Here is a 22,724-nt window from a genome sequence, read left to right as displayed (position 1 = left end):
GATTACATGCATGTTCAGTGTAGAAAATCAAATAGGAAGCCCAGCCAATGGGACTGAAACCGAATATCATTTCAAAGCTTTTGCCCTAACCTGGGCCAACCCATCTAGTCCTGATGGGAACAGGCAGGCCTGTATCCACACTAACACGTACACAGTCACAAAATCACATGAAGGCTCATTTTATTTGTACAAACAAACACCTGAGAAGACAATACGTTAACTAGGACCCTGGTACAGTAGGTCTTGTTAGTGTCTGTGTGAAATTGTGATAAATAATGCTGGATCGTTGCTCACCACCACTGCCCTTTTAAAATAGATGCCCTACTCTTATTCTGCCATTGAACACTGAACCCAGTGGGAATCCTCTGTACATATTGCACATCTAGAGACAGTTTCAACTGCAAAGAACTTTTTCATTCACTCAAAAAAGGAAATATTCATAACTCTTGAACAGCAGGGGGTATCTGGCATAGTTTGACGGAGGTTTGCATAAGACGAGATGAAATGAAACTAAAACAATGTTTGTGCCAAGTAGCTTCGCTGATCTTTGGCATGGATTCTGCGGCTCAGTCTGGGCAGTGCGTTCACAGAAGGTGTTTTTCTGAGGATAGAAGCTGCAGGAGGAGGTTTAGTTCATGTAAACCAGTAAATACCACAGCAGACTTTTGTTTCAACAGCAACAATGATGAGTTTGTTCTTTAATTACTAGAGATCTAATTAATGGATGCAAATTGTGGATCAAGAAACTTAATTGCTCACATGATCTTGCATTCATTCATAGCTTCTCTGTACCACATAACTCTATAAGTTGTGTTACATCTCTGACACACGCTAACAGTATTACGGCTTTTAGACATGCTAGCAGCACGGTTCTAAGGATGGTCTGATTAAGTCCAACTGAAATGTCTCCAATCACTTGATGGATTGCTGTGAAATTTTGTGCGGACATCCATGGTCCCCAGATAATGAATCACACTCATGTCTTGAATTTGATCCCCTGACTTTACATGGTTCGGTTTATGACCAAATACCTGTAAAGCCAATGACGTTCCCATGAGCCTCAGCTGTGCTTGGTGTTTTGTGCTAATTAGCAACTGATTGTATCATAGACTCTAAATAAAGATGGACGATGTGTCTCCACTTCCTCCTTCTATCCAGAAATGAATCTAACATACCCCGTAAACGAACACGGCCATCTTTTGCATTTGGAGCCAGAGTCTTGGCCACAGCAATGGGGGGCTGCTTTATTGAGGTCCTGTCGATGCGTGCATTCGACCAATCGGGAGTCAGTCTCAGCTTTCAATCACAATGTCTAACTAGAAAATGAATGTATGTGAACTTTGACTTTTTAGTCTGGTCCTTCTCCCCTCCATTTACTTGGAGGAGAATGGTGGTGGAAGAGATGCTTTGGCTTCACTTTTGGGGATCAGTCGTGTCGTCCATTTAATACACAGTCATCCTTACAGATCAGATATCATGGCTGGAGACTCTTGTTCTAGCTCTGACTCCGACCTTTTCATTTTTACTGAGTGCACAGTACAGACAAAGGGATAAATGGACTGTTAGCTGTCACATAACCATGTTCAGAGACACTTCAACACATAAGCTGTTCAGTGTGCATTGTATTAGTCATGGCATTGCTATATCTCAGCAAGCTTTCATTGTGCTTTTTGAAAACAATTGGATCCTACAGTACATTGTCTGAGACTCGAAAATGAAGCGAGTAAGAAACTGACAGACTGAAAGAGAGGGGGAATGAGAAGAGGTTTTCTTGCTGGGCTCTGGCCGATGAGCGTGTCCTTTCTCATTACTCTCACACAGCGCAATATGCAGGTCAGTCAGGTGATAATGAATGCTCTGTCTGATACTTGGCCTCTCTCCCTCCCACCCTGCTCGTCTGGTCTGCTCTCTCTGTTGTATCCTCTGCCTCTTTCTTCGCCCATGTGCACTGCGTAGTCCTCTATTGCATCTAGTATATTTTCCTTTAGCGTCTTTAATTATCTACCAATCTCTTCTTTCTCTGTTCACGGGCGTTCAGCAGTTTAAAGGTGTTTCGGGTCAGTTTGTGGGACAATGAAGATGATGAGTTTTCTGTCTCTTTCTTCATTAATTAAACACTGAATTAAGGCCTGTGGAACCAAATCTTTTCTGGTTTGTATGAAGAAAAAAAGGAAAGAGACCTTTTATGTGATGCATCATTTGCTTTCCACAGTGCACACAGAAAGGGATGGAGTAATCAAATTCTGTTCACACCAACCTCCACTGCAGCACTGTCTGCAGTAGGAAAGGATGTAATAATGCCTTCAGCAAACTTTTTCGCTAAAATTCGTGATGCTGGTTCAAGGTTTAGACATTTCTAGTAAACAATAAAATAACAAAGAAATCAGTTATGACTTGAAGCAAAAAGAAAACTAAATGTAATCTAAATGCAAACTTTTCAAGCCATTTCAATTGCAATAACACTCAAATCGAAAAAAGTTTGTTTTTGCTTTTGAATTCACAACTATTCTCTCATCAGCTATCTTGTTGTTTTCTCCAGGAACGCACTGATTGTTTACCCAGCAGTCACAGTTGGTTGAAAAATGTTCGTTCTAGATAATAAGTTAATTTACACAGGTACCCGTTTGTTTCTTGTTGTTTTTAATGTGTGGTGAAGTTGGTCAGGATCGTACTCCATATTTAAAAAGTGTATAAATTAATCAGATGACCCATCCCATGAAGAAAATAACTTAATTATTGATGTAGAGTGGGAGAATTACTAGCTAGTTTTATATTTGCTGTTATTAAGTGATCAGTATGATGGATAGGCAGATTATTAAAGGTATGTTCTCATCAAACATGCAAGAAAACATCTTCAAACACAGGAGGAATCAAAGTTGAACCATAAGCTCTTTAAAGTCTGTTTATCCCTCAGTGTGATTATTTAGTTGTTTTTGTTGTTCTTGACCTCATGGTGGGAGATGGAGCTTTTGGCTGCAAGACATTACCTGCCTTTATGTTACTGTTGACTTGGGGGCAGTGAGTCTGACGCCTGTGCAGGCCTGATGGTACATTTTGTGCCAGGAATCACAACCAGCTTGCTGCACAACACAGCTGCCAAACTGCACCGCAGTGCCCACTTGTCCACATCCACTGCTTTCGCTTGTGTCAGAGGACTTGAAGCATTTTAATACAGCGCGGTAATGTTGTAGAACAAACAAACACGATTTGTCAACACCTCTTCTTGTGGCTATATATTGGTGGCATTGCAGGAGTGGTGTTTTGTCAAGTGATTCTCTGGCTGTGAATGATGACGGGGCAGCGAAGGCTGTTAACAACATTTCAGCAGTGCAGGGAGGTTAGCAGTTGCTTTGCACTCTGTTCAAGACCCATTTCCATCAATATTCATGCTGACGGAAAGTTCTTAAGAGATAGGCCTGGCTTTCATTTTGATTTAGCCTAATTCGGTTTCCAGAGAAGATTCTGCACTTAGTAAGGCGCCTACAGTAACTCCCTCCTCTCACGTCATCATGAAAACTACGGCAAAAATAGTTCGGCATCTCAAAACATGTCGGCCTCAGATACTTTGTATAGTGACCTGTCAACCCTCCACCTAGGAATACACCAGTATGTGAACTGGGACCCTGTGAGGCTCACTTAATGAGGTGTGACTTAAGCTGGGGAGTCACCTCAACCTTTCCTGTCCAGATGATCATCTGCTCACCATCAGTCAGGGGCAGGGATGTGAGGTAAGGAGGGAGGAGAAGAAGAGGTATGTAATTAGAGAGGGAAGGATTAAGCAAGATGGAGGTCAAAGATAACTTGCTATGAGCCAAAAGACAGAGATATGCCCCATCCTGGAAACACATTTCTGTGTGAGTTGTCTTCCTCCACAGAGGGCAGTGGAGTTAATGACATTTTTCACTCTTACCCGAGAGATAAACACACCATTCACTGATCTCAAAATAGACGACACTAAATACCACTGCAGTCACTTTAAAATGATAGACTTTCCGCTGAGTAGAACCTTTTTAAATATCATCCTCTGTTCCTCTCTGAAGGCCACGTGGAGCTGCTACCTGAACCCTGTTGTTCGATTGCAAAAGGTCACGTTGAGACGGCACACTGATCTCTTACCGGGTAAAAACAGGACTGCGTTATTTGGCAATTAACTTGATCGAGGCACACAAACGGGGCAAACATCTCATGGGATGAATAGTCATAAATGTTGTTTAGTGTAAAGGGAAATAGTGAATCACAAGAATCCTAGTTAAGAGGAGGGCTATGCCTCTCGAAGCCCTTGTTAAATTTTTACTATTATAGTTGTAGATGAGGCCCAGCTTCCATTTAATATGCAGTAACTGAATTTGAATTATTCATCATGTGAGAGATTTCCTTGCAAACGAAACAAATGTGTTGAGCAGGAGATTAGATTTAACTAGGTCGTCCATTCTATATATTTCTGCGATGATACACAAAACTGAGGTCGGGTGGACGTTGTGGACTCACTTCTCTCTGTCGTGCTTTTTTTTTAATCTTAATGGTGAAATCTTTCAGCCACAATTACATATTTCACCTCACTTTTAAGTCGGGCGGTTTATTTGAGTGAAGAGGGGATACAAAACCATAAAAGCCAAGCAAGGCCACTTCCATCTGCCGAGGCACAGAGTCGAATTAGGGTTTGATTTGAATGTTTTGCTGCACTAAGCAGGCCACAGAAAGAACATCATTGTTGAGAAAAAAAAAATCAAGACATCAGAGAAACATCATTCCCCGGTGACACTGAAATTGAATGAGAGCATGCACTGGCTGTTACTCATTACTACAGGCTGACAGTGGTAATTGAATTCTGCCTGGAAAACATTCAGTTTATTTATGACAAGTCTTTTTCCGGGGAAAATGTGGACGGTGAAAAAGACAACCATCAGTTAGTCGCTTTGCGCGTTTTCATATCCCAAAATGCGAGAGGATTAATATGTAACTCCCGTGTCCTTCTCCTCCTACGAATACCGTGTTCGTGTGTCTGCTGATGCTCAACAAAGTCCACCTGTGTGTGTGTGTGTGTGTGTGTGTGTGTGTGTGTTTTGATGTAACCTCCTTTACCGAACACATAAAGCGGTGAATAGAGCCTTGTCCATCCAATATTTTTCAAAGGGCTAGGCTGTGGTCCAAATGCTGGAGGAAGACAGGTCCCCATATTATTGTGTCAATATCTCTGAGGGCTTTCCAAGCTTCATCATTGTAACATGGCGAACAAGACATTTCGTGCAATTTGATCAGATGCCCGAAAAACACTGTTGAATTTCACCTCAAATACTCTTTGGGGCAGCCTATCAAGTTTTATTTTGAAAGTGCGTTGTTTGTATAAAAAGTCAAAGGGAGGATGAGCTGAAGCGCTGAGTCAGCATATGAAAGAAAACAGTTTTTAAATTGTCTCTGCAGTGGGCAGTTGTTAAGCTGATCTTTTTAAATCTGTTTTCCATACACGAGATGAATCCTAGATTAATATGAATTTATATTTCCTGATCATCCTTCAACAATGGCTGAACATAAATGCAATATTTATTTTCCGGGAAATATGTTTAGCAAATGCAGTTGTTTACTGAAAAGGAAATCTGGTGTACTTCTCTGAATCCGTCAAAGCCGTTTAGAGAATCACTGATGACATTTGCTGAAAATGGATGAAAGACACAGTGTTGTAGGTTATTGTGTCGTAACAGTAACCCGAATCACTTCAACACCTTGTTTGTAGAATTGTGTACCTCTGACTTCCGTGGACTGGAAATTGAAAGCAGTTTTGAATATTTGCAAGAGGGGAATGACTTCCTGGCCTTTGGTAAACACTTCAATTTATCTTTTGAAATGATTTTGTGATGACACGGGAAACAGACATATTGCCGGGGCAGAGGAGAAAATTATTTGACCCGGCGGATATCTTCTAAACGTATCCGAGGCAGTTTGACCTGAACTACACAACCTCAATTTTAGCTTGTACAAACAGGAATGTATGCATGTTTGAATACAGCCTTTGCCTTTGAAACCACCTATACACAGTTGGCAAGATTTTCAGGTAAACCCATAGCTAAAGTATTGCAGTACAAAGCAACAGTCAACAACAGTAAATCATACCCTCATGAAAGTTATACTGTTAATACCATGATCTCACTTTTAGTTGAGGTTCAGCTTTCATCCTTGACTTTGGAAACAGCACTTGACAGAACAGTAGGTGTATATCCATCCACCTTTCTTATGTGTATTTGTGTGAGTTAGGAGTCGGGTTAGGGTTGTAAGGATAAGTTCACCAATCTCAAACTAGAGGTTCAAATTAACTTTCCCATTTTCCCCAATAATCAACAATCCTGAATTGTTTCTAGCAATGTTGGATCTCGGCTTTTGGCAATGGGATAACAAAGAGACACATTATCAAATAACAGTGTATTGTCATCGAAAAACTGACTGAGAAAAACCATCTGCGAAAGGAAGATAAATTTGGAGTTTGACAAATAACCCTTTATCTCACAAAACCACTCTTCTAGATTGTATCTGCGTTTGAGAGAAAATTGTTTCAACAACCAGGGGAAAGGTGTCTCCTAGTTTGTTCTATGATGTAATGCATGGCATGTCTCCCACTAATACACAGAGGATTAAAGGTGCTGGGAAAAGGAATCGTCAGTGACTGTTGATGATGAAACACGGGAGGATATTTGGAGTTAAGCCAAAAAGATATTCCATCGCTACTCGAACAAAAGCAATCCAGTTTGGAATTATAAATAGAAAACATGCATCCCATAATCGCAGGGATTCTTTTAATCCCTCACTTTTTCCTCTGCTTCAAATGTGAAACAGAAATAGGTACCCCGAACCCATTGTTTATGGCCGTGTCGGAAATTGCAAGAGTATTATGTTAAAATATGACGTGAAATGGAGACAAATATTTGACAAAGATTAAACAATTGATGCAATGTCTTTTATTTTCTCCTGATTCTGAATTCTTGTCACTTCGAACTGGACTCCACCTTGCCATCTGATTTTATAAACGTGGGGAGGTCCATCAGTTTCACAGTGAGGGACTCACATGCACTCACATGCACGCACGGCGGGACCAGCTACCAAAACAAAGAACAGAGAAGCTCCGATTACAACACATACAGAGGCAGTGCGACCATCTTCACTGCACAGGAAGCCAGTTCTCTATATATCTCCACATAGAAACAAAGTTGTTGGCTGCTATATTAAAGGGATAGTTCAACCCAAAAATGAAAATTCACTTATTATCTACTCACTAATATGCCGATGGAGGGGTGGGTCAATAGCACTTTTGGAGTTTAAGGGGTAAACAATGTTGTCGATCACGACGAACATTAAGGCATGGTGTAAATTACCTCGTTTCGAGACACTTGGATGACACTTCACCCACCTCTCCATCGGCACAGTGGTGAGTAGATAATGAATGACTTTTCATTTTGGTGTGAACTATCCCTTTAAAGTTAAAATCTCCAAATATAAATATATAATTATATGAAAACACAGTAAAAACCTGTCTGATTGCAGGTAATATTATCCAATTGACAAAAAATGTCATTAGGACTCAGGAGCTCTTAATCTTCTGATTCACCTGAGCCCAGAGCAGCTCTTACAGAGACTCTATCTGCAACTAGAATCCCACTATTTATTTTTAAATAAATGCGAAAATCGTTGAAAGCATCTTGGTCAAGTACTCTCCTGCTCTATTTATTTCAGATCATAGAGTATCTTGAGCCACCAGGATCACAGGAATGTCTCATTACAGTGTGCATGCTGAGCACTAGTACTGAATAGATGATCTCTATGCTTCTCCTCCTCCAACTGGCAGCTCGCAGAACGACACCTTCTTTAAACGCACAGCTGTCAAAAGTTTTGGAGCCACCACCTCGCTGTGTTTGGCGCTTATCGCTTGGCTGTGCCCCCAAAAAGAGACCAGGATCAAATCTATCTTTTACTGAATCTGTGTGTGTGTTTATTGGAGTCAGCTCCGCAGAGGCGCAGCGTGTTGGGTGATTCCTCCTTGTTCTCTCCGGGTGATTTGCCGTATAGCGGTACCCTGGCAGTGTCTGCTCCCATGCAAACGACATCTCCTCCTCCTCCTCCTCCTCCTCCTCCTCCTCCTCCTTCTCCTCCTCCTCCTCCTGTGTGACACTTCGCTCTCACCGGCAGACCGACACGGGGAGCAGCGGCGCAGGAGTCCAAACACTTCGCCTGCGCGCTGCGTGCGTCCGGAGCGAACTCCACCGCGTTGCGCGTCGTGAGGGCGGGCGGACTCGCCGTAGCTAAAAAAAGGGTCCCGCTTTGACTGGCTGCTCTCATTGCGGTCCAGTCTGCCGAGCGGAGTGGACTGACGGAGGGACGAGCCCCCACCTTCTTACCCACCGACCAACCCCGTCGTCTCCATTCAAGGATTTGTGTTGCTTCGTACACGCTGCGTCCTGACACAGCAGAGGACCGACGGGAATCGAACCTCGCCTTGCGTGGACCATGTTTCTCCTGCAGTACACAGGTAGGGTCCACACCAAGTTTGCCTCCTGCTCTGATCGCTCACAGGGGAAGATGTTGTGATTTCTTCCATGTGTGTGTGTGTGTGTGTACTTGTGCCGCTGCAGGCTCCGGTGTGTCGCGGCAGGTAACACATGGCTCACATGACGCTTCGCCACATTTCCCTGCGCTCTTTCACAGAACTTGTAGGAACAAGCCGAGCGGTTTTCTCCCCGTCTCCTCTGTGCGTAATCGTCGGGCGTGTACCAGCTGTTGAGACCGCAGCCGCCTCTCTCCAGTGTGGCACAGGGCTGCTGGGATTTTTTTCCGTGTGTCTCAGCATTGGATGTGCAGTGTTGTGCTTTATTATTATGATGATGATGATGGTGTTGATGATAAATAAGGATCAATTCTTCCTGTGCGCGTTGCTTGGGTCGCGGCTGTATGATCTGGACTGGCGCACGCCCGCTGCAGCTGTTCATGGATGAAGTTTTCAGAATAGATATAATCCGCGCTGACGCCGGATCGTTGCTGTATTGAAATCCTCATCCCCCCCCCCCCCCTCTCCACATGTTATTCATCCAGGTTTCTATTATGTTCCTGCCGCACAACGGAGCCCGGTGAGTCACATATTATAGCGGATTGACAGGCCTGTGTCATGCGAGTTGCTTGCTGTATAGAAAGCCTGCATAAGTTGTTTGGCTTCTTTTTTTTGCTGCTGCTGCTGCGTCCAACTGTTCAGATTCCCGTGTCCTTTATCTTCGCTGGGTGTTTTTTAATGGGAGTTTTTTTTCTCCGGCCTCTCAGGATCTAATTAAGCGAGGATGCTGTGTGAACTCCTCACATTAACCTGCTTACTGCTGCTTCTTCCTGGCACCGTGTTCCCCCCCAGCTTCCTCTGTTCTCGGTGTGTAAATTCAGATGTCCCACTGCAGCCCTAAAAAGCAATGACGTGTCCGAAAGATTAGTCTCGTGCTATTAACTTGCTGTTTGTCATCACTGACTGGGAAAAATCCAACTTTCCATTTCTGTCCCCTTCCCCACCTCATATATTCGATTTATTCTCCTCCACTTTTAGATCTATAGCTGCAGCACAATATGTTCTTAGTGTTTCACATTTGGAAACAGACTTTTCGGTCTTTGGGAAATCAGGTTTAATTGGTTTGCCTAATGAAGCTTATTTTTGAGCTAATAGTTTTTTTTCAGTGCAGTGATTCAGATAATTCCACACAGCTTAATTTATAATTTGGAATTGGAGCCCGTAGTCTGATAAAACAAGTAGTTTAGGACAAAATTGGCAGTATGACCTGGGGGGAAAAAGTGCTTCTGTCCAGTGCATGAAAATATGTGGAGGGAGGTTTTTGTTTCTCTGCCGTGCTCTCGTTCATCTCTGTGCCGACAGAACGGATCAGTTCCCTTCTCTTCCATTTTCTTCTTCTACCAGGGGCACAAACATGTTTTGAATCAGATCAAATGGGGGGTTGAGTGCCTCCCCATGACCACAGGGAGAGAAAAGGTCCATCAGCCCTTGTGACAGCCATTTACCTCCACACTGTGCTCGTCCTCTCTGATCAATCAGGAGAGCATCTCTAGATTGCTTTTAATGGTGCAAGGGGAGGGGGCACTTTGCTTAGATCAGTCAGAGAGGAGAGATTTAAAGGTTGCACATAGAGTGCTTGAGACCGCGCTTGAATATTCCAGCTCTCGGTGGCATAGGTTGATGGGGCTGCAGAACAAATTAGACTGAATTCAGAGCGGACCACTGTGCAGTACCAAGAGATTTGACAGCTTTGGAAAATCTCAAGTTTTTAATTGGTTGCTGCATGACAATTTGTGGTTGCTAAGTGGGAATCTCATTTCAGTGACTGTCAAGAAGAAGAAAAAAACGTGTCAAAGATGACTGAAAAAGGCTAAAAAACGAAGGGAATATATGAGTCACAGATGACCTGCAAATGTTGGAGCAGCTACCTGAGTGAGAGCCTCACTAAGCTGAAATTTATTTGTGAGACAGGCACACGGTATTGGCAGTGTGATATCAATTACAGTGGAAACTGACCTGCTATTGTGGTCATTTCAAATGGAGCCTCCTACAGGATGCTCACAGTATGTCCCAGCACTTCAAAAGGCATAAATGGCTGCCCTGACAAACAACCTGTCATGACTGTAAAATCCTTAAAAAACAAAATCCAACCGTGTGTTTGTTTTGATACAGACTAATTCCATATTGCGCAAAGCATATTTTATTTACATCTGCTAGAAAATTATAATCACAGCACAGCTTTTTAATTTGGAAGTGAGCATCATAATCAAGGCTGAACGTAATACATGCACACTCACCAGCAGTGGCTATTTGAATAGAGTTCAAGTTATCCAGGAAAGAAAAAACATTCTCTAACTGAATGCGGACCAGTTATTTTATTTGTCTTTGATGACAATCGCAAGCCACTTCACCTTGGTAAATGAAAAAGCACTTGACTTCAGTTTCATCCACGCTTGTGACTCCCACAGCTGCTCACTGACTCAGCCTGCCCATCCTCATTTGACACTGTTGTTTTCATCTGACTGCTCAAAGCTGAGCTGGGAAAAAAAATGTGGGAACCTCTTAGGCTTACGGATGAGGCAAGTTCAGCGCATAAAGTCAGGACTGCAAATTCCTTTGTGTAATGGCTTTTGGCAGCCAAGCTAGACGGAGTAGTCCTGCTAATTCCAGCACTAATAATACGGTAAACAAGAAAGAGAGATAGGAGTTTTCATGTCGCCTCCTTTTGTAGAGAATCTATAGCCTACACGTAGCCTCGAACAGACTGTGATGCAAGTATGTCTCCCCCTGTGGTCAAGTCACATCTTGCACTCAGATTGGGTCAAAGAAATAAACTTATTGCTGCAGATATGCCCACATTGAATGACCAATGCTTTGTGTAGAGGTGTAATACATAGTTTTTTTTTTATAGCTTAACCGCATTTTTACGTTTCCTGTAAAGATTCTAAAGTACAAGATGGCGCAATAGTAATCTGATAGATGATCAGATAATTAATGAATGTTCTATTATTAGTTCTGTGCAGTCCAGTGCATGTTTTTTTACAAGTTCAAAGCTGCTACTTGTGGATTGTAAAACCTTGTGACTTTGGTGACAAGTTGAGTCCCCTGTGGTTGTGTTTTACATAACAACTTTCCATATTTAGACTTGTCATACACTCATGTCAAAGTGCACTAGAACTGATGTATTTTTTGTTCAAATGTCTGCAATTCCCACTACAGGATGTCCTCAGTTTCTCCCCCACAGCTCCACAGCTGTCTCTGAGCCAAACCCTGAATTCTTTAAATCCCGCTTCCTCTAAATGTATTTATTTCATTTGGTTCATGAGGTCGTCATTAACCCTTCTATGGCCTGCCCTGAAGTTTTCTCTTACCATTGCTTACAGTAGATACGAGTGTTGCAAATATCTATTATTATAATGTTTTGTTCGGTTTGGTCCCGAAACTCGAGGCTATTACTTAATAACACACTGACCACAGCCAGCAAATTGTTGGGAGGCCAAGCTTGACCTGGGTTTTCTACAATTCCCATCTCCTCCTCCAGCTTTGAGAGAAGTTGCTATTGATTCTGTGACAAACTGCCAGGGCACCATCTGTGCACACTTTCTTCGTCTTGTGAGATTAGAAGCTTTGCCTCCAGATGCTTCCACCTTCATCAGACAACGTTTACAGATTGCTTCTTCAGTGTCATCAAGTTCCATTATGAAATTGGTTTCAAATCAAAAACATTGCTTAATAGGAGCTTTTGCTTTTCACCTTGACACCACATCCATCACCATTGTCTTGTTGGTCATCTCGTGTCACATGACAAAACTCTGATGCGACTTTGCTCTACTGCCGCATGGAGCAGAGAATCTCAGTCAGTGATTTTAGCATCCTTCAAACTACTAGAGTCTTTTGATGATCTTTGGATTTATTTATTTAATGAGCTGGTAATGTGTGAAAATAAACCAAATGAGTTTTATGTTGATGAAAAAAGACTTTGGTGCCAGTGGGCGAGTTATGCAACCGGTGTGTCCTGTAACACCTGTGCCATCGAGTACCACAGCAACCTTCATTTGGAAAAATTGCTTTAATCAGATCTTGTTGAAGTAGCTTTGGTAGGTGAAAGTCCATGTGTTACGCTGTCTGTATTTGTACAGTACTGTAAAAAACACTGTTTCTATCCATGCTCTTCCATCACTAATCACTAAGAAAACTCTGGATGGATAAAAGACCTGGATTCTTCTCTGTACTCTTACAACATTCTGTCAAGTCAGTCCCCTGCACATTGTGCCAACACTCTAGTGCACCCGCTGTTGGGATGATCTTTAAGACTCTTGGTGTTATTACTTGATTGTTTCATTGCCTCACTATTCACCCCAAATCTCGGTAGCTGGCTAATGATGCAAGCTAATTGTTCAGCTTTTGAATTACAGCAGCAGCATTAATGGCAAGCTAATGTGTGCTTAGGTTGAATGAAAAGTATACTTGCTTGTGTGGAAGATCCCTGTGAGGATCAGCAGTGTTGGCAGCAGCAGAGGTTCAGCCTGCCATCTGGTATTGAGTAGCTAAGAGAGCTTGGCAGCCTAGAGGCAACCAACTCGGGGGCTCCTACCATATCACTGACAGAGCTCTTCATTACTAATCACTATCGTGATAAGCAACCACACAGGGGACCTTGAAATTGGAACTAAGGACTAGGCAACGGCAAGTTCAGGAGCTACATGAAAGATGAATTGAACCGTCAGCTTTATTCTACTTTTGCTGTATATGAGACTGGATTGTGGCGGTGGTGCTGCTGTGCTAAACCCTGCTGACAGTCCCTTTGAGCCGAGGAGAATAGAGAAGCAGTTTGAAGACGCTGGATTATGCTGTTCACCAGGGAGTTGCTGTGCAACTTTTAAGCACTTTCATATCTACTCTCAAAAACATATAATGAAAACTTCAGTCTTCTACATTTTGTCTCAATGTTCTGTGGAAGCCCTCGTCCCATGCGTGTTGGGGTAGGCTTAAACAAACACTGGATGGATTTTTTTAATTTACCATGTTTAACAAGGAGATTTTGTCTCTCAAAACAATCATTTATTTTCCCTGTGTAATTTAACACACTCAGTTTTTACATCCAATTGCACACACCAGTTCAGTTTTGCTGAATGAGCTCAGGCCATTTATATTTTACATTAATTATAGTGTAGTTCAGACTCAACATGATGTGTCACTCAACAAGAAGAGGTCGACATTAAACCCAACTTTACATGCTTTAAACAAAGCTTTCTTTGGGATATAAAAGCTTATACTAACTAAAGGCTCACCATTACAATTAAACACATATCTGTATCCACAAGGTACAGTTTCTCTAGAGATATAAAGCTGGTTTATATGGGTAGAAAGCCACTTAAACTGAAGGGACTATATTTTAATGAAAAACATAAAGCTTGATCCTCGCGTTATGTTTTAATATTATTAACTTTTTATTTTCGGTCTGTCCCTTGGTTAATTTGGACTGCTTATATGGAACTCCCAGCAGGAAGGTTTGCTTAGTTTGTTCAACTAGGACTCAGACTTAATTATATTTTGTTAAGCTGTGAACTTTTAAACCAATTTAACTAGTTAACCGTCACGCTCAGGTGAGGTAAGCTATCTGGCCAAATGTGCATCGGTCTTGGCTCAATTTATCCTTGGTTCAATCACTTCAGTTTGACATGTTTTCCTTGATAAAGGGTTGTACTAATCTTCACAACCCTATAGCATCTGGTAGCTTAATGGTAGAGAAACATAATACACAACCAAAACTTACACAGTAAAGTTCCCAGCTGGGGAACCCTTGTTCCATGTCTTTCCTCTCTCTTTCCATCTGTTTCTCTCTGCCCTTGTTTCCTGTGTCTCTGTAGACTGCCAACTGTCAAATAAAGGCAAAATGCCAAAAAACAAACAAAAAAAGTTACTTCTGACTTATAGATTTCCTATGACATGGATGACGGAGAATCTTTCCAAACATCATGACAGCCGCAAAGGTCTGACAGTCATATTTGAGTGTCAGACCTTTGCAACTGAAACATTGAAGAGCAGCATCCTGACAAACTGCAGGACTTGTTTATTCTAGTGTTTTAGTAATGAGAGAATTCACAGCTGTCACTGTAATGTGCAGACACTGGACTGTCCCACTTCAGTGCGCCGCGAGAAAGAACACGACAACTCCCTCGGTGAGACAGTCAGAGAAATATTACACCTTGCTGGCAATCTGACACAGAATGAACCTGAGTTTTTGTTTTTACAGCAACGTTTTGTTCCCCTTACCAGCAGAACCAAGGTAAGCAATTAAAAGTAGCACAACTCGCGGCGTAATAGATCACCAGAGTGATGTAGGGCATTACTGCTTTTTGAAGTTACCTGTGTCCACCGCTGCTTCAGAGATTATATTAGAATTCGTTTTCTGCCTTGGCACTGGATGATAAATAGAGACACTAAATCTAACTTTTGTGTAGGAGGTGCATTGTGTGTCTTCTTTATATATAATAAGGACTTTGCAGTTGCATACACCTTGGATTTATTTTTTGAGGAACAGAATTTATTGCAGGAAGTTCCAGGACATTTATTTGATTTTTTTTGCTGCTGTCATATGAATATATGGCTGTGCAGAAGTTGACCCTAAAATCTGTTCCTCCGAACATTGATATGTTGAACATTTCCCCTTAAGAGAGAAAGGAGAAAGCCGAGTCCATGGTTCAGTGGTTTGGACCAGAGAACAGGGGTGTCCGCAGAGATTGCTTGTCTGGAAAGCAGCCATCACTCTACTGTTATAGAGACTGAAAGCCCAGATTTATAGGGCTCTTACTTTAGGAAGAAGGAATGGCTTAAGGGAGGGGGTGGCATGAAAACAAAATGGTACCAGAAAGGATGGACAGAATGTAACCAAGAATGCATTAATAATAGGGTAGCAGAGGTTCTGTGCTGTCTTATGGGGACATTTTGCCTCTTAGTGAAAGAAGGAAATGAAACAAAGTGCTTTCATGTGTTGGTTGGTAGAAAATGTCTTTTAACTTGATATTCCGAACCATGTTTAAATGATAACTTGGACCTCTGTTGAAATGGGGTGACTCAGGAATTTTCCATTTGTAGGATGCAGTTTTTTGTGGTGATTTCTGTTTGGGGTGTTTCTTCCCATTTTATATCAGCACACTCACACTCACAGATCCCCACTGTGCAGGACCTTTCATAGGTCTGGGGAGAAAACCCTATCTGAATGTCATTGGAGCAGCCCTGAGAGGTTTGGTGTTGGAGCTCAAAGGAAGCACTGTACTTGCATGTTTACTGCACTGAGCCTGACCAGAGTCAGACCCCCAGTGCTGGATAAATGCAAGGCTTTTACTGCACTCAGCCCATCTGACTAGCCAATACTAGTTCTCTGGCTTTTCCCTCTCTCGTCTGAGGTCGGGTAGGGGTGGGGGGGTCAGCCTCTATGAGAGGATGATACAGGAGCAGTGTTACATTTTGACCAGGGAACAGGGTGTAGTTTTCAGTTGGATTCTTTAAATTATAGCTCTGTCTATTTCGGACCATAGGAATGCCAGTTGAGGTCAGCATTTGGGTGAACTCAAGACCTCTCACGGTTACACGGTCATGGCGAGTTGAATTGAGGACATCCATTTAAATCCAGGTCCACTTGACTTTTATGGTTTCACAGTTTAAAGTACACGTTACCCCCCCAATAGTTTACATCAACAATGTTTTTGGTGTCTAACCCACCATGATTTTGTAATTTAAATTGATCCTATCCGATGTGAAACCACTATTCAAAAGCAACAGGTAAATGTCCTTCTGTTTCAGAATTTAGTACAGGTACATTTTTATAAAATTTGCTCCTGCTCTTGTCTGGTCTGATTGCCTGAATCAGATTATTTCCAGAACATCATTAGTTTTGTCTTCTAAAAAAACAAACAACCAGTACTCTTGCTATTCATGAACTCTTCCTAAGAAAGCACTACTAGTAGTTGTGGCTGAAGCTGAAATTACACTGTTAACCCTCAGGCAAGTGTCAGCAAACTTTCTGGGGATAATGTGAAACAGGCACTTAGAGGAAACAGTGAGGGAAATGTTGTCTAGAGCCAAGTGAAATGCCACTGCACCTGTTTGGCTGTTCTCTGGGTTGGCATGCTTCACAAGATACTGTAAGTGTTTCAGCAAATGTTGGAAAACGGTGCAGGGTAAGGCTCATGTCACGAAAAGTGGTCAGTAAATGCAGTATGTATGCAACATGCTTTATTTATGCTGTCTGTCTGTGTGATATAGACAATTGGAGCTACTCTAAATTTCAGTGCTCACATCTGTTTCCTTTTGCTTTTTAATATCGCTACCAAGTGTTCGTGTATCAAGTATGAAAAATGTTTTATGCGTCATCTCCTTCTATTTACCACCTTGTTTATAGTCACTTCACTGCCAAACACTATCTAACTACCTTCTCAATAACATTTCCTCTTTAATTTATTTGGGTTTATTGCTCAAATGATGCTTGATTTTAAGATGATACTGATGTGCAGGACTTAAATACACACTTGATGAAAATCTGACGACCAAAACATTGTCATCAAGTGAATTTAAATGGTTGGAAGTTTTCTGGTATTTAACCTTTGTTGGACAGTCAATGTCAAGGACAGAGGATGGGGGTGTGTGACATGTAACTCAGGTCCTTGGCCATAATGGAATTGTGGATGTTGGGGCTGTGAGACTTGGCTACTGGGGTGTTTCAGAATGGTAGGTTTCACAGTTGAAAAATAGACTTGTAGGTGCTCTCTGTGGGAGAAACATCCTAATTGTGACATTTCTAAATTGGGTGTTTCTTTTCCAAAATACACACTGACAGCATTACGTTAGCCAATTTTAGGTTATTGCACATGTATCAGTCTGATTAAATTATCAGTCGAGCTCAATTTAGGTCTAAGATCATTGGATTACAGTTGTAAAGTTTCACAATTTAAAGGAAACAGTGGAGTGTTTACATCACAGCTCCTCAAAACAAAGAAAAACAAATGAGCAAGGTGCCCAAGATCAGTCACTAGAAACCAAAGCCTCTAGCTCTTTGCCTGGGGATGTTTTTTAGCACTCTGAAAGCAAGTCCTCTTAACCAGCATAGGTCGATACATCTTTAAATGCTCTTTGACCTCTCCCTCTCCCTCAGTGTTTGTGCCTGCAAGAAAACTTTTCTTTTTGATTTCCCACATCCTTCCTCCTTCCTTTGTGGCTATACATCAAGATGGGTTATTCAGATTATCTGTCCTAGATACTAAATGTTGTATTGTTGTGGAGGCTGTGGCCTTAAGGACATATGCTGACAACAGCTGACTTACCATCATAGCACTGAACACAGCCATTACAGACAGGGAGGTAATTGGATTCACAAATCAGCCATGGCTTCGGGTTTATAGGGGCATTGGGCTTTATGGGTCATATTTCAGAGGCTGGTGGGCAGTTTTTCAGAAAGGGGGTTTGATCGGTGTGAGAAACTGGTGCAGGAGAGAGTCAGAGGAGCATCTAAACTCTCCTTTTTACCTCGGAGAGAAAATGTAGAGGTAAAGAGTGGATGCCGAAACCTCTGTCCCGAACAAGGTCTTGTCAAATATAATGGCTCGATGGTGAAATTGTCTGAAATAATGGGAATTCTTTTCTTTACTCTGATTGTCCCCTGCACTAACTTGACATGCGTACTTATAACCATGTTCTTCTAGTTCATCTTGTACCCTTCCTGTGCTACGTGAAACATATCCATCCTAAACCACTTATTTTATATACATAGAATACTTTCTTCCTCTTCAGCAGCGTTATATATACTGTGGGTCCTCAGTCAAGCTGTCCTGTCCCAAGACAGGAAGGTAGATCGATACAAAGATTAATTATTGTGCCAAAGTTGAGGGCTGCGCCAACAACCTGCATTTTTCAGGCCTCTAGAGTGTCCACATGTCTCCCTGTCCAACGAGCGTTGAGCTTTAGCTTGTTAGTGTGGTCTCTGGACTGAAGCTGTGCTGAGAGAAAATTTGACAAAGCTGCAGGGGTAACACACTGAGGCTCAGTGCAGCTCAGCACCACCAACAGGCAAAGTAGGGGTTCTATTGTATTTTCTCGGCTAGCCTCCTGGATATTGGGTATTAGGTTAACTGTTCTCTGAAGGTATCAGAAGTGAGCGGATACCCCACACTCCAGGGAATGATAGCTGTTTTCCACGGGCACCCAGCCTTAAAAAATTACGCATATCCCTAGTCCGATTTGCATTGGATCAATAATAAAAATCTGGTTACATCAAGTAACATCCCCAGGCTAGAATGATTTATCGTGCAGTGTATGAGTTATAAATACTTAAAATGTAAATTAGTCCTTATTCATACTGCATTGTATTCCTTCACTCTGCTCGTCTATACATGAGGATTATTTAGGAGGGTTGGGCGGTGTGTCAGTGAGTTTCTGTTGAGGCACACTGATGTATTGTGTCTTGAAATGTCCGATATGTCATGCCAATAAATCAATAGCATGTGTCTGGGTGTGAGCCCAAACTGCCTGGAGAGGGGAAATTGGCTGACAGCTTGAATGATAAGTTTCCCTCCTGATAGCCAGGATTTTATTTGAGCATTTGAGTGTTTTGTAAAGGTGAACATGTTTTGAAACTATAAAATGAACTTAAATCCCTGACAGCTAGGTGTCTGAAGCACATATTTTTCGACCAGGACCTCTCAAGGTTACCACATCTGGTCATAATGGAAAGTGCCAGTTTTCTGCTCTGTTTAGTTGTAATTCACATGGGTGAAAGGTCTATCTACCTGGTTCTATATTTCAAAACTGCTGCTTTTAATGCACCCTACTGTTTCCAGTAACCGTCGTAGTATTCAAGTTGAAATGAAAGCAAATGCAACAATTTTTTGGGCTGTAATTTGATAAAGCAAACCACTTCACCCACATCGACCACAAAGTAAATGTTTGATTCAGGGTCAGTGGAGCAGCTTCATATTATTCAGGAGAGTGTGTCAATAATTTGGGTCTTGGATCCTCTCATCTCTCATTTTACTTTCATTTTAATATTTATTGGACTATTAAATATAATGAAAGCTCTTCAGCCCAACAAAAATTTGACATTGTCCAGTCCTAGTTATTTATGGGCCAGTGTTTAAACCCTGGTCTAGTATCTTCAATTACATCATTGATATGGTGCAGAATAACATTGAAAAGGGCTTTGTTTGAAATAGGGACTTTATTATATAGCATATATGCACTAGAATCTCTTGCGATAGAGAAAAATATTACCTTTTGATTTTAACGTCATCTGTATTCTTTTGAGAACATGACATTGTGTTGTGGTTGTTTCTCTGTTGCAAACCGTCACACTCTGTGCACGGAAACCGTACAAATGGGGTTTTTACTGGAACTTTTAGACATAGCACTCATCGCTTATATCATCTCTCTAATTCATATGCAGTCTCATTTTCAAATCACTGCTGGGCAACAACAGGTAAGGCTGTCTGTGGAGTCTCAGCTGCCTACGAGCCAGACAGCAGCTGGCTCTCAGCATGTACGTTGGTACAGTGTGTGATGATAAACATCACGGAGCAAACTAATGTAATGCCATGCAGGTTTTTTATGTATTAAGTGATTAAGCTGACATGATCAGATTAACATCTTGTTCTTGTCGCACTTTCTTTCCAGTTTCTTCCCCCATCACATTAGCCATTAACGACATTGTGACTGCAGTCCCCAATGTTTTTTCTCTGACTAGTGATGGATAGATGGATGGTGTGAGGAGAGACAGTGGAGAAAAAGAGAGAACAGAGGAGTGGAGCCTGGCTCAGCTAGATCATAGCCCTGGGAGCTCTCCTGTTGCATGATCAATGGGGCTTCGTTTGTTTGTACTGTTTTTGTAAATAAATGGGGGGAGGCCCACTCAGTGGAGTCTGGCTCCTGGCTTAGTTTCTGCCCCCTAATCTTCCCTTAAGACCAGATAATTAATGCTGCAATGGCAGGAGAGCCCGCAGTCCTTCTGTTAATGGAAGAGATTCATCTTGTTTACTCAACGTACTGCTTGTTTGCTTATTCCGAGCTTGGCCAGGGTGTCATCACAGCAGTGGTGGTCGAAGATATTGAGATCTGGCATCTGCTCAGACATCTAATGGCAGATGATATCATCCGGGAGTGGACAGTAATATTCTCAGCTCGGATTTGATCCCACGTCCTAATTGTCTGACTTTATCACCATTGTTTATTTTAGTCACATATTAAATGGATTATGAGACGAGTAAATGTTAAGACATTCAAATCACACTCTGACCTCAAGTCATCACAGTTTATGAAAGAGGAACTTTTTAAATCCTGTCAGTAAAAAATAAACTGTTACTCTTCATGTTAAAGGATATTGCGAATGGTATTCCTTATTCTTGTCTATATTGTCCACAAAAAGCCAGCGAACTGCAGTAGTACTTCTCCCAATACTTTCCAATCTCCCTGCCAGGTCCGTGGAATTCTAACCTATTGAAAATGGTTTTAAAAAAGATCAGAATTTCTATAGAAGGGTAAAGTGATCACCTCAAACAGCTGGGCAGTATAGTTTTTATGAACGAACACAAATCTGTTGCTTTAGTCTGCACAGACTAATTTGACTGGTTTTGAGTAGGTGCCCAGATTCATAGACAGACGGACAACATGTTGGTTTCTTAGTTTGCTTGCTTTTTCATTTTCCTGGTTGTAAACACCTCCTGGTAGTAAGAGAGAGTCGAGTTGCCCATACCTTGAGCATCACTATGCTTTCTGCAATTTAACGGTGATGATTGGATGATCTGACTCGAGAGGAGCTTGCTTTGGTGTTATTGACAAGTGCCAGACAGAATGTGGCTTGTCACTTACAATAGTTGGACATATAGCCTGCAGGTAAACGGAGCAGTGGGGGAAATGAGAGGTGTACCTCTGGTAGAAGTGTACCTGTGGGCAGTTATAGCTGCTCAAATCCCTCCCTGGAGCAATATTCTAACAAAGGCTTTTGAAGAGCAAAGCTGTCAGCGTCAGCCTCAGCCTCCTGACCAGACTCTCATTAGCTAACACCACTACCACGAAAAACAGGCGAGATGGAGGCACTTCTTCAGCAGCGCTCCAGAGAAAAATGCCTCTCTAACTGCAAATTAATTTAAAAAGGGGGATTTGTTGTATGAGAACAAGGCATGGAGCACATTTAGTATTGTCTAGTGAAGTGAGTTTCTCTCTTTCAGTGACATGTCGCACACCTTCTCATGAATGTGGATGCTAGGGAGAGCGTAATCCCCAGGATTTGCTCTAAGGTAAACACAGCAATGTGGGGATGAGAGATATTCCTATGGTAGATTAGTTCTGGGTTGTGTTTAATTGTCTTTGCACACCAAGCTTCGTACATGTTGCTTGCGGCTGAAGTAGTAGAAGCTATAGCAGACGGAACTTATTGAATGTAGAGAAAAATTCGCAAAATGGCATAAGAGCTGACTCTAAAACAGTGATAGGGTTCTGAATCATTTCTAAACAGGGGACTCTTGAGGGCTTGAAGTTGTCAAGGATGCTCGGTCCTGGTTAAGCACACGTCATTGTTAGGCCTACCTTACTGCTCTGATTAATGAGCTGAGACATGTGAAGCTCTCATTTCAAGTGGTTGGTGACGCTTAAGGAAAACTGCACAGCTTGATGTAATGCCTTTTGATAGACTGAAGAATCAGAGACAAAGTCTGCTCTGCATGACGTCTCCTAATTTGTTAGATATCTAGTATTTCCATTAGAGCACTTGTTAAATAAATAAGATAAGCATTTTTTTGAAAAAATATTTTTATTCACAAAATTCTTATGGTCCATTGGTGGAACTTGTGGTTATATTACATGGTCTTTATTGATAGATATTTCAAATTGTCATGCAATTCTACATATTTTCCTGTGTTTCCATTTTTTTAATTAAAAAATAACCCAGACAAATTGATATGCAAACTTCTACAGTTTCACAACAGTCCCATCAGCTATAGGGAAGATTGTGTGTTGTCGCCAAACACAGCTGAAGCTTTACCACATGGACCCTTAGTAGAAATTTTACTTTCAACCTCTGTTTCCAAGGTCACAATTGAACTTTAAATAAAAAATACTTTTGTCTCGTTCTTTCAAATTTGAGAAGGACCAAAACATTTAGAAAGTTATAAATCATGTTAAAAGGAAAATGTTCCACTTTGTAACCTGAATC

The 22,724-nt window shown here is 41.7% G+C and overlaps 1 protein-coding gene across 8 annotated transcripts in view; it reads left to right on the top strand.

Moving 5' to 3' along the window:
* Positions 1–22,724, top strand: part of enox2 (ecto-NOX disulfide-thiol exchanger 2) — a 163,445-nt gene that overhangs the window by 34,330 nt on the left and 106,391 nt on the right. For 2 of the 8 annotated variants that reach the window (XM_035161738.2, XM_035161735.2), the window contains exon 4: positions 8,333–8,512. The exons of 4 other annotated variants lie outside the window; for them this stretch is intronic. In XM_035161738.2, coding sequence (XP_035017629.1) covers positions 8,491–8,512 — 22 coding nt within the window. In that variant the 5' untranslated portion in view covers positions 8,333–8,490. Of the gene's footprint in view, positions 1–8,172; positions 8,513–9,072; positions 9,108–22,724 lie in introns of those variants that run through there. 2 more of the 8 variants (XM_035161742.2, XM_035161736.2) reach the window with 2 other exon arrangements.

Source organism: Hippoglossus stenolepis, chromosome 7 (genome assembly GCF_022539355.2).
Source record: "Hippoglossus stenolepis isolate QCI-W04-F060 chromosome 7, HSTE1.2, whole genome shotgun sequence".
NCBI classification, from domain to species: domain Eukaryota; kingdom Metazoa; phylum Chordata; class Actinopteri; order Pleuronectiformes; family Pleuronectidae; genus Hippoglossus; species Hippoglossus stenolepis.
This window is presented reverse-complemented; position numbering and strand designations above follow the sequence as displayed.